General features: G+C 46.1%; 1 protein-coding gene across 2 annotated transcripts; it reads right to left on the bottom strand.

The window, feature by feature from the left end:
• Positions 1-411: 411 nt before the first annotated feature.
• LOC134396126 (zinc finger protein 585A-like) lies at positions 412-11,878 on the bottom strand. 2 transcript variants are annotated; one of them, XM_063122491.1, is made up of 3 exons: positions 11,037-11,878; positions 6,407-6,536; positions 412-3,315 (listed from the first exon to the last, which is right to left on the bottom strand). In XM_063122491.1, exons 1-3 carry the CDS (start codon positions 11,862-11,864, stop codon positions 878-880), a joined length of 3,396 nt encoding a protein of 1,131 aa, XP_062978561.1. In that variant the 5' UTR covers positions 11,865-11,878; the 3' UTR covers positions 412-877. The 2 variants fall into 2 exon arrangements, with proteins under 2 accessions (XP_062978561.1, XP_062978562.1); XM_063122492.1 differs by having other exon boundaries at positions 412-3,312.
• Positions 11,879-11,903: the final 25 nt, after the last annotated feature.

Below are 11,903 nucleotides of genomic sequence, written 5' to 3'. Positions count from 1 at the left end.
ACAAGATATGGCCACCAATGGCTACTAGTCCTCGTGGCTCTTTGCTATAGTGTCAGAGGCAGTATGCCTAGGTACACCAGTTGCTGGGGAACATGGACGAGAGAGTGCTGTTGCACTCCCATCCTCCCCGTGGGTTTCCCGTGGGCAGCTGGTTTGTCACTATGTGAACTTCATAGGACTAAATGGACCCTCGGTTTGATCCAGCAGGGCTTTTATATCCAGTTTTAAAAGCATCAGATAGCAAATGATGTGAAACGCCCAAGCCCAGAAAGCTGTTGCTAGAATAGTCAATACTAGTCCAAATGGACAAATAGATAGAAGCCGGACTTCCTATGTTCCCACCTGTGCGGGAGTCAGACCCTGCTCCTGTCAAATTGTTAAAACACGTTGGCCAAAGCAGACCGTCACAAGGAGGAAAGTTAGCATGTGCGACCCGGAAGCTCTTACAAAGGTCAAGAAGTACCTCACGACCCACTCTGGCCTATTATTGTTAAGAGACATCCTTGGCGGCTTCCCTGCAGTTCTCTCTTTTGGGCAAAGCTAGGTGATGGCACTCAGAGTGAACCCCTTGACCCTCCTCAGGTCCTAGGTTCAGAAGCTGTTGCGGGTTCGAGTTCTGATTGTGGGTTTGGAACATACAGAAAGATCTGCACTGGTATGTCAAAGCGTTTTCCTTCAAGGTTTCCTCAACAGATTCTCTGATGAGCAGCAAATTCTTAAGTTATCATGACAGAAGCTCTCGGAGCAGCGGTGCGATGTTTTGTCATAGACGGTTCCCCCTACCCCACACCAGCTAACAAAATGCAATTCATTGCTGAAGTCTGTACACTTCAACAGCCTTCCAATAGTGTGCGAGCACATACAGGATCTTGTTTATTTATGTGTGGATTCTCTGGTGCTTAATAAGATTCTCATCTGAACAGAAGCTTTTCCCACAGTCTGAACATTTATAGGGGTTCTGCCCTGAGTGAATCCTCTGATGCCTAATAAGGTTTGAACTCTGGCTGAACCCTTTCCCACAGTCCAAGCATTTATAAGGCCTTTCCCCTGTGTGGCTTCTCTGATGTATCACAAGCTGAGACTTGGTGACAAATGATTTTCCGCAGTCCGAGCATTGGAAAGGGTTTCCGTTAATGTGGATTCTCTGATGCTTAAGAAGCTTCATGCGAGAACTAAAACTTTCCCTACAGTCTGAACATGGAAACGACTTCTCTCCCCTGTGAGTTCTTTGATGGACTGTCAGGTGGGAACTCTGACTGAAACATTTCCCACAGGCCACGCATTTGTAGGGTCTCTCTCCTGTATGGATTCTTTGATGGATGATAAAGTACGATTTGGAAATGAAAGATTTCCCACAATCCAAGCATTTATTGTTATTCTTATTACTATTACTATTGTTATTGTTATTCTTATTATGTGGTTTCTTTGCTGTGTGGATTCTCTTGTGGGAAAGAAGTTTAGAGCGCACTCGAAAGCTTTCCCCACATTCAGAGCACTGGAACGGCTTCTTTCCAACATGAGTTCTTTGATGGACATTAAGATGTGATCTCTGACTAAAGCTTTTCCCACAGGCCAAACATTTGTACGGCCTTTCTCCTGTGTGCATTCTTTCATGTATGATAAGATAAGACTTGAAATTGAAGGTTTTACTGCAGTAGGAACACTTATGGTTTTTTTTAACTTCATGAATTCGCTTGTGTGCAATAAGGCGAGACCTCACCCGGAAACTTTTCCCACAGTCTGAACACTGAAACGGCTTTTTCCCTGTGTGGGTTCTTTCATGAGCAGTAAGGTGTGAGCTCTGCGTGAAGCTTTTCCCACAGGCCAAGCATTTGTATGGTCTCTCTCCTGTGTGAATTCTCTGGTGGATGATAAGGTATGATTTGGCAAAGAAGGACTTCCCACAGTATGAACACTTATGTGGTTTCTTTGCTGCGTGGATTCTCTTGTGAGCAATAAGGTGAGAATGCACTTTGAAGCTTTTCCCACAATCAGAACATATATACAGGCTCTCCCCTGTGTGGATGCTTTGATGCTTCAGAAGTTTCCTGCTAGAATTAAAACTTTGCCCACAGTCAGAACACTGGAACAGCTTTACACTGGTATGTGTTCGTTTGTGGACATTAAGGTGTGAACTTTGGCTGAAACCTTTCCCACAGGTCAAGCATTTATATGGTCTTTCTCCAGTGTGAATTCTCTGATGGATGATAAGGTAGGATTTGGTGAAGAAGGATTTCCCACAGTATGAGCACTTATGTGGTTTTTTGGCTGTGTGGTTCCTCCTATGAGCAATAAGGTGCGAGTTCACCCTGAAGGTTTTCCCACACTCGGAGCATTTATAGCGGTTTTCTCCTGTGTGGATTCTTTGATGTTGGATAAGTTTGAACCTGGAACGAAAGCTTTCTCCACAGTCAGAACACTGGAATGATTTTACCCTTTTGTGGGTTCGCTGATGGACATTAAGGTGAGCATTCTGGCTGAAGGTTTTCCCACAATCCAAGCATTTGTAGGGTCTCTCTCCAGTGTGAATTCGTTGATGTATAATGAGGTGCGATGCAGCAAGGAAAGATTTCCCACAGTCCGAACATTTATGCGATTTCTTCCTGGCATGGATCCGCTTATGGGCAATAAAGTGAGAGTGCACCTTGAAGCTTTTCCCACAAGCTAAGCATTTATACGAGCTCTCTTTTACATGGATGCTCTGATGTTTGGTAAGGTTGGTGCTGGAACAAAAGCTTTTCCCACAGTCAGAGCACTGGAATGGCTTCACTCCTGTGTGGATTCTTTGATGGACGGTAAGGTTAGAACGCTGGGCAAAAGTTTTCCCGCAGGCCAAGCATTTAAACGGCTTCTCTCCAGTGTGTATTCTCTGATGAATAATAAGGTGTGCTTTGGCAATAAAGGATTTCCCACAGTCTGGGCATCTGTGTGGCTTCCTTTCTCCATGGTTTCCTTTATGGGAAATGAAGTGAGAGATCACCTTGAAGCTTTTCCTGCTGTCAGAGCATTTATATGTGTCACTTCTCTCTTGTTTAATAAGACTGGACCTGTTCCTGAAGCTCCACCCACCAACCTTGCATGTGTCTTTTGTCTTAGCTTTGTGGATTCTCTGTTGTCCTCCAGCTCTATCAAGGGGTTCATCACCCTCCCAAAGTACGGATGTTTCTGCTCTCTCTGGAAGGTTATTTCCTTTCTTTTCTCTGCCTTGCTTGTTTTCTTGTCTCCCTCCCTTTGGTGTCCTGTTTTGCTGTGCTCGATCAAAACCTTCCAACTCAGACATCACCTCCTCATCGGCTCTCATCCATCCTTCACCTGCTGGAACAAAGATGACACTTTAAGTGCTGTGACATACTTGTCCCAGAAGCTACCACTGAACAAATGAAGCAGTTAACAAGTAATCTAGTACAACAAAGAAGCATTCAGACAGAGTATAAAATACTATTACCCTGCAAACATTAGCTATGGAACAAAATGGACTAAAGGCTAGCACCTCTTAGCTTGTTTCAACTTCAACCAGTCAAAAACAACAAAGAAAAACACACCTACCTCATTGACATGGCAATACTTAATGACAAAAATGTTGCAGAAAACGAAGAGGAAAAAAGAGGAAAATATACACCACTGGCTATGTAAATTAAAGAACTATGGCAACAGGAAAAAGTTACAATTATTCTGTTAGTCACATCAGTCACCAGCATCACATCAAAAAAAAATTAATATTTTTTTCTTTTTTACAGAAAACCTTCAGAAATTAGGCCTACCAAAATACATGCACGCCAACATCCAGAAAGCAGTCATACTTAAAATATATTCAATAGTCAGGAAATTTCTGAATCAGTAGAAGACAGCATGACTTGGCAAAGCTCATCATGTTCATCTAGAAAAACTACCACAAGCAAGAAAAGAGAGATAGATGATGATGATATTGATATTAATAATAATAATAATAGCAAGCCTGTTAATTTTTAAAACTTTTTTTTAAGAAGGATGAACAATTATCAACAATTATTACAAAATATACATTGTGCCAATTATATCAAACAAATTGGAGAGGAACGTCTATGGGTCCCTCCCTGCCCCCACACTGCCAACATGCACACACATCCATTCAGTCAAACAACCAGGCATCCCATCCAGACGTTATCACGTCAATATACTCACCCACTGCCAACACACACACACACACTCAGGATCACCCACTCCAAAACACACGCACACACATCCATTCAATCAAACAACCAGGCACCCCATGTACCCATATACACTCACACACATACACACCTCTTATCTTACCTTATCTTCTTCTCTGGGAGGCGCAGGGAGGGGAGGCATGGGAAACGCGTCCTCCTAGGCCCTCCCCCGCGGATGCCAGCCAAGGAGAAGGCTAGATCGGCACTGGGAGGGGCTGGTGGACGCATTCCCAGAAGTCCGGGAACGCATCCTTCTAGGCCCACCCAGTGCCGACCTGGGCCTTCTCCTTGGCTTTCCCCGGTAAATTGGGCCCCAGCCCTGGTTGCCCCGGAGAAGCCTCATTTTTATGGAGGTCTCCAGGGTTTTCCGGGTCATCTGGTCACCCTACCCCACCTACTTAGCTGGGGGGGGTAAGTTAGTTAGGATTTTCCAGTCTGGGGTCTCTGTTCATTCTGGGGAAGGGCCCGTGCAGCTTGGGACCCTGAAGGCTGGCATGGATCGGACCTCTATACTGTCAGGTATTAGGTAGCCCCCAATGATTGGGTCTCCCCATCCCTTCTTGCAAAGATGGAATGCCATACCTGGGTTGGTTAACCATTCCCAAATACAGGAAGGCATTCACTCTAGCAAGATTTAACGTCCTCCCCTCCAAGTTGCTGGAGGGCAGATATAAGAAAATTCCATCCAAAAATAGATACTGCCCATGCAATAACATCGAGGTGGAATCCATTCTGCATGTGCTCTTCCATTGCAATTTTTACCAACAGGCAAGAAAATACCTATTATGTCCTATTATGCAAAGTTTCCCTGGACGCTCCCCTGAGTCACTCCTGATTAGTCTACTTCAGGGCCCCAGTAAATCTACCACTGAGCAGGTAGCCAAATTCCTGAATTTGGCCATCCGCACTAGATCTCTTATGGATGTCTGATTGTGCTTAAATCCACAGATTAGCAATTTTATTATCTATATATCCCTCCCTTTTTTCACTATGCTAGGCTCCAATAACCTAATTCTATTCTCCTTTTCAAAAACCAAAAAATAACAATCTAGTATCTTTAGTGGTTTTGTAACCCTCCCTCTTCTTTCTTTATCCCTACTTTGTATTGTTTTATATAATGGTGTATCTTCTTGTTTTATATTGGTCTGTTGACTGTAAATAAAGAAATACAATACAGGATTTGTTGTTTTTCTTCGTGTTGCTCTGGGTCAACGGCTTGCTGTGGTATTGCTTTTATTAGGGATGCGCTCCGCTTCTAATCGGACCGGCGAATTAGAAGCAAAGCGGGGTTAAAGCGGAGGCGAAGAGGATTGGGGGGTCGGCGGAGCGTGGCAAAGAGGATCGAGGTGAAGGCGGATCCTTCGCCTCGATCCAGAGCTCCACAAGAAAGGTAAGTGGGGTTTACCGGGACCTGCCGCTGTCGCTGTCGCCCATGCGGCGACAGCGGCAGGGCCCGGTAAACCCCCCTCCCTCCTCTCCCTTACCTGCGTCCGTCCGCGGTCCCTCGGCTTCTTCAATTGAGCCCGCGGCTCAACCAGGAAGTCTAGGCCATACTTGTGGCCTAGACTTCCTGGTTGAGCCACGGGCTCAATTGAAGAAGCCGAGGGACTGCGGACAGACGCAGGTAAGGCCCCCCTCCCCCTTTGTCCCTTACCGGGCTGTGCAGGTAAGGGAGAGGAGGGAGGGGGGCCTTACCTGGTGCCACTCCCCTCCACTGCGGAGCTCCGATTCAGTTCGTTGAAGAAAAGGGGGTACTTATTTCAAAAATGAGAAGAAATAGAAACAGAACAAGCCCTATGAAGAGAGACTGAAAGAACTGGGCATGTTTAGCCTGGAGAAGAGAAGGCTGAGGGGAGACATTATAGCACTCTTCAAATACTTAAAAGGTTGTCACACAGAGGAGGGCCAGGATCTCTTCTCGATCCTCCCAGAGTGCAGGACACGGAATAACGGGCTCAAGTTAAAGGAAGCCAGATTCCAGCTGGACGTCAGGAAAAACTTCCTGACTGTTAGAGCAGTACGACAATGGAATCAGTTCCCTAGGGAGGTTGTGGGCTCTCCCACACTAGAGGCCTTCAAGAGGCAGCTGGACAAGCATCTGTCGGGGATGCTTTAGGGTGGATTCTTGCATTGAGCAGGGGGTTGGACTCGATGGCCTTGTAGGCCCCTTCCAACTCTGCTATTCTAGGATTCTATGACTCTAAGGTTACGCTTACCCAGGGAGCTGGCGTCTCCACCATCAACCTCACTGTCGGCCTCTCTGGAACCCTGCCTCCGTTCACCACTCAGCGGAGACTCTTCTTCCTCGGAGAAATCCAGCGCTACCTCCTCGATGGGTCCAAGCTCCTGAAAGTAAAGGGTAGGGTTCAGAAGTGGAGTCGGCAGCTCTTCGGGAAAGAGAAGCGGGTTGTGCCGAACATCGGATGGCCTTGACAGCAACTTCAGACACAGAGGGTGAGTTCGCACGTGATGCTAAGCCATGGTTTATACCAGGGGTCCTAATAACATTATCAACTTTTGAACGAGTGTTATATAGACACAACTTGCAAGTGGATAAATATACGTATATTTGGTCTGCTTTTCTTGAAACCTTTGTATAATTCTCTCCCTTCCCCCCCCCCTTTTTTTCCTGGTTCATACAATGGAAGTGATGATAATTCTATATACACAATGTATGGGTGGGTTCCCCCCCCCCCCCCGGTTTCCCTGATGTATTTTCTGTTTTGTTGTTGACAGCCACAATAAAAAAAGTTTAATTTTTTAATATATATATGGGTCTTCAGTGTGGCACCGGTGGGAGCCATACCACCTGTGGGCACCTCCAATGTGGCACACCTTGGGGTTAATTGGCCTTTAAAATGCATCTATCAATTTTAATTTATTTAATTAATTCTCCACATTTGTGAAGCTCGCAATATCATTTTCAGTCACTAGGGGCAGACTTGCCTAACCAGCACAGAGTTTGAAAGGGGGGGAGGGATGAGTAGGCCGAAGGACGTTTTTCAGCTGCCCCCTCTACCCTGCTATGCGGCAGCCCCACCCCAAACAGGGGAATGGAGTAGACAGCCCCTTCTCTCAGGGGGCTACAGGGGTGCATCTGGCAGGGGCCATACTATTTTGGGCTGCATTAATAAAAGTATGAGCCTCGTGTGGCGCAGAGCGGTAAAGCAGCAGTTTCTGCAGCTGAAACTCTCCCCACGGCCTGAGTTCGATCCCAGCGGAAGCTGGTTTCAGGCAGCCAGCTCGGGTCGACTCAGCCTTCCATCCTCCCGAGGTCGGTAAAATGAGTACCCAGCTAGCTGGGTGAAAGGTAATAATGGCCGGGGAAGGCAACGGCAAACCACCCCGCTATAAGGCCTGCCAAGAAAACATCAGCGAAAGCTGGCGTCCCTCCAAGAGTCAGTAATGACTCAGTGCTTGCACGAGAGGTTCCTTTCCTTTCCTTTCCTTTCCTTTCCTAATAGAAGTATAGCTTCCAAATCGCGTGAGGTACTGGTTCCTCTCTGTTCGACCCCAGTTAGGCCTCTAGAGTATTGCGTCCAGTTCTGGGCTCCACAATTCAAGAAGGACGCAGACCTGGAGTGTGTTCAGAGGAGGGCAACCAGGATGATCAAGGGTCTGGAAACAAAGCCCTATGAGAGAACTGGGCATGTTTAGCCTGGAGAAGAGAAGATTGAGAGGAGACATGATAGCACTCTTCAAATACTTAAGAGGTTGTCCCACAGAGGAGGGCCAGGATCTCATTTCGATCCTCCCAGAGTGCAGGACATGAAATAACGGGCTCAAGTGACAGGAAGCCAGTTTCCGGCTGGACATCAGGAAAAACTTCCTGACTGTTAGAGCAGGATGGCAATGGAACCAGTTACCTAGGGAGGTCGTGGGCTCTCCCACACTAGAGGCCTTCAAGAGGCAGCTGGACAGCCATCTGTCAGGGATGCTTTAAGAGGGATTCCTGCATTGAGCAGGGGGGTGGACTCGATGGCCTTATAGGCCCCTTCCAACTCTACTATTCTATGATTCTGTGATTCATCCCCAGGGGTGCCAGTGGGTTTGGCTTCACTCAGATGGGGCAGGCACAACGTGTCCAATTCAGACAGCTAGAAAGTTTACTTGAAGGCTCCACTCTATAAAACTAACCAACCTGTATGAAACCGGGTCCGTTTCACTAATTATTAATAAAAAATAAAAGAAGAGTCAGTCACTTGCTTTCCATTATGCCTGAACACCAATACCTGACGGGGCGCCTCTCCTGACATGAACCTACCTGTATATTATACTCAGTATCTAAGGTCCTTCTCTAGGTGCCTCCTGTGAGAGAGGCTCAGAAAGCCACAACAAGAGAGAGGCGTCTTCTCGGTGGTGACCCCCCTCCAGTTATAAAATGATCTCTGTGAGGAGGCCCACCTGGTGCCAACGTTGTTATCTTTTTGGCACCAGTGAAGACTTTTCCCTTTGGGGGGGCTTTTGCCAATATATGATGTATTTTAATCAACTCCTAGATTTGTCTTATGGTTATGGCTGATTACACAAAGATGTTTTTAGATATATGTTGCCTCTGTGTATACTGTATGTGTGTTTTTATATTATTATTATTATTTGTAACATTTATATACCACTGAATATAATAGAATCTCTCAGTGATTCACAACACATAAATGGCTTTTGAACTTTGCATACTGTATTTTTAACGGTTTTGAATCTTTGTAAATTGCTCAGAGAGCTTCAGCTATACGGCGGTATGTTGTTCTTGACGATAATAATAATAATAATAATAATAATAATAATAATAATAGGATTGGTGGGCATTACTGTCAAGGGAGAAGATTTATTTATGTTATTAAAAAAAATTGTATCCCGCCTAGAGATGTGAAGGCCCAGAAAAAACTCAGAAAACCAGTTTTTTTCCGAAGCTTTTTTTGTCCCCCCCCCAAATTGAAAATCAATGAAGAAAAAATGGATTATAGATAAAATGTTTAAGACAAGATGTTCATATATTTACTTCTCCAAATGATTTCTAAAAACTATGTACAGTATCAGATTATTACAATTTCTGTGCACTGAGGACAAGCAAGTCCGAGGTTGCAAACTGAGGCTACAACTCTCAAGCGCAAGAGCAAGATGCATTTCTGCCTCTAGGGGGCAGCACTGCCATTGAAGCAGAGGCTGAAACTGATAGCGATAGGTATAGCTCAGAAAATGAGTCTGATTAAATTTCATGCATATCCATTGAATCTTGGTTCCCCTCTCCCTTTTTCTCAGTTCTTTCCATGGGAATGGGTGCTTTATGTCTGCTTGACACTGTGGAAGACTAGCAGAGACAAAAATAATTTTCTTTGTTACTAATGTTAATGTTTTCTTCTGTTTGTTTTTTAAATGTTTTTTTGCCTGCTCCTCATAAACGGGCAAAACCAAAGAGTTTCCTTACAGTTTAGGTGTTCCTTACAGTTCAGAAGCTTGTAGCTCAATTTGTTAACCCCCCCCCCAAAAAAGGTAAAAATTTAAAAAAGTAAATTCAATTTGCTTGAATACATTGTAGTTTTTATATACCAAATGTGATGATTTTATGCCACACCAACTTGTACATCATTACATTTTATGTTCCTCAAGTAACAAAATGACTTTCAATCTGTAAAAAGTGCTAATATTGCAAAAAAAAAATCTATTTTTCCCAAAAATCCAGTTTCCCCTTGGAAAAAAATGGGTTTTTTTCCCCATGGCTTCAAAATTTACGGAAATGTTACATCTCTAATCCTACCCTATATCATTCGGATCTCAGGGTGGCATACAGATAAAATCAAACAGTATAAAACAATAAAATAATGTACACAGCTAAAAGCGTATTAAATCATTAACAAGCTAAATTCGGTAGAAAATTTAAAAGCAATTAAACCAATTAAAGCTATGTGTAACTTCTGAGAGTGCCTTGGACTGCAAGAAGATCAAACCAGTCCATACTCCAGGAAATAAAGCCAGACTGCTCACTTGAGGGAATGGTAGTAAAGGCAAAACTGAAGTACTTTGGCCACATAATGAGAAGACAGGATACCCTGGAGAAGATGCTGATGCTAGGGAAAGTGGAAGGCAAAAGGAAGAGGGGCCGACCAAGGGCAAGATGGAGGGATGATATTCTGGAGGTGACGGACTTGACCTTGGGGGAGCTGGGGGTGGCGAAGGCCGACAGAAAGCTCTGGCGTGGGCTGGTCCATGAAGTCACGAAGAGTCGGAAGCGACTGAACGAATAAACAACAACAACAACTTTAGCCCTCAAAGTTTTTTGATAAAAAGCCATGTTTTAACTGAGCGCCGAAACATAGCCAGCAGCGGCGCCAGTTGGGCCTCCAACGGGAGGGCATTCCATAACTGAGGGGCCACCACAGAGAAAGCCCTCTCCGATGTCCCACCATAATGTACCTCTCGCGTTAGTCATGCAGTGGCTCTCAACCTTCCTAATGCCGCGACCCTTTAATACAGTTCCTCATGTTGTGGTGACCCCCAACCATAAAATTATTTTCGTTCTTCTCTACACGATCCATTGTCATGGGATGGTTTGCTAATGAAAATAATACATAACAATAGCTTTAATAATACAAAAGATGATACTTGACATAGTTCAGTCAATACAGTTCCCTAAGACCATCGGAAATATGTGTTTTCCGACGGTCTTAGGCGACCCCTGTGAAAGGGGCGTTAGTGGGATGCAGAAAAGGGCTCCTCCCACAGATCTCAAATCTCGGGCAGGCATATATAGGGAGAGGCGCTCCCTCAAGTATCGAGGTCCCAAGCCATAACGTGACTTACGGAGTCTTACCGTGACAAATGGTAACCTCTCTCTTGTTGCTTTCTCACCTGTTCTTCCCAGCTCTCGTCCGGTCGCTGCCTCTGCAGGAAATCCTCGGCCAGGGCCACCGCTTGGAAACAGGTTTCTGGGCCATGTTCCCTGACCCAGCTCTGCATTTCTGAGGGCAGGATGGCCAAGAACTGTTCCAGGATCAACAACTCCAGGATCTGCTCCTTGCTGTGCCGGTCCACTTTCAGCCATCGGTGGCAAAGCTTCTGTAGCCGGCTGAAGACGCCCCTCGGTCCCTCGGCCTCCTGGTAGCAGAACCGCCGGAAGTTCTGGCGCTGCCTCTCCCTGCTAATGGCATCCCCGCGCAAGATGGCCGCCTTCACTTTGTCGTAGTCCACCCTGTCTCTGGTATCGAGGTTGCTGAAAATCTGCTCGGCTTCCCCGTTGAGGGCCGGCAGGAGACGGGCCATCCAGTCCTCTCGCGGCCACCGGCAGGCCTCGGCCACTTGCTCGAAGGAGGCCAGGAAGGCCTTGGTGTCGTCCCACGGGGTGGATTCCTCTAGCAGCTGTGGGGTCTCCCATTCTGAGTGGGGGTACTCCAAAGTCTTCAAAAACTCCTGCCACTGGGTTTCCCAACGCTGAAGCAGCCCTTCGTCGGCTTCATGTTCCCCAGGAGGTCTTTGCAAGAAATCCCGGATCCTCCCGGCCTGCGTGCTATGAGGGGCTTCCTCCAATCCCTCCCCTGACGTGGAATCTGACGGGTCCTCTTCCTCCATTTTAATCCGCCCATGGACCCCTTGCTCCAGCTCGGCGTGAAACCGCAGGCCGAAGCCTGACTGCGCCCCGTCCTTGGCGGCCATTTTGTCCCAGGCCCAGAATGGCCTCATCCGAGGTAGCCCTGGCTCTGCGCTCGGAGACGTCTCACT

Source organism: Elgaria multicarinata, chromosome 3 (genome assembly GCF_023053635.1).
Source record: "Elgaria multicarinata webbii isolate HBS135686 ecotype San Diego chromosome 3, rElgMul1.1.pri, whole genome shotgun sequence".
NCBI classification, from domain to species: Eukaryota; Metazoa; Chordata; class Lepidosauria; order Squamata; family Anguidae; genus Elgaria; species Elgaria multicarinata.
This window is presented reverse-complemented; position numbering and strand designations above follow the sequence as displayed.

Coding starts and splice junctions, on each gene's coding strand:
- LOC134396126 (XM_063122491.1), bottom strand. CDS start 11,864: ATGAGGCCATTCTGGGCCTGGGACAAAATGGCCGCCAAGGACGGGGCG. Junction 6,537..11,036: donor ACGAGAGCTGGGAAGAACAG/GTGAGAAAGCAA, acceptor CTTTACTTTCAG/GAGCTTGGACCCATCGAGGA. Junction 3,316..6,406: donor TGGAGACGCCAGCTCCCTGG/GTAAGCGTAACC, acceptor TCTTTGTTCCAG/CAGGTGAAGGATGGATGAGA.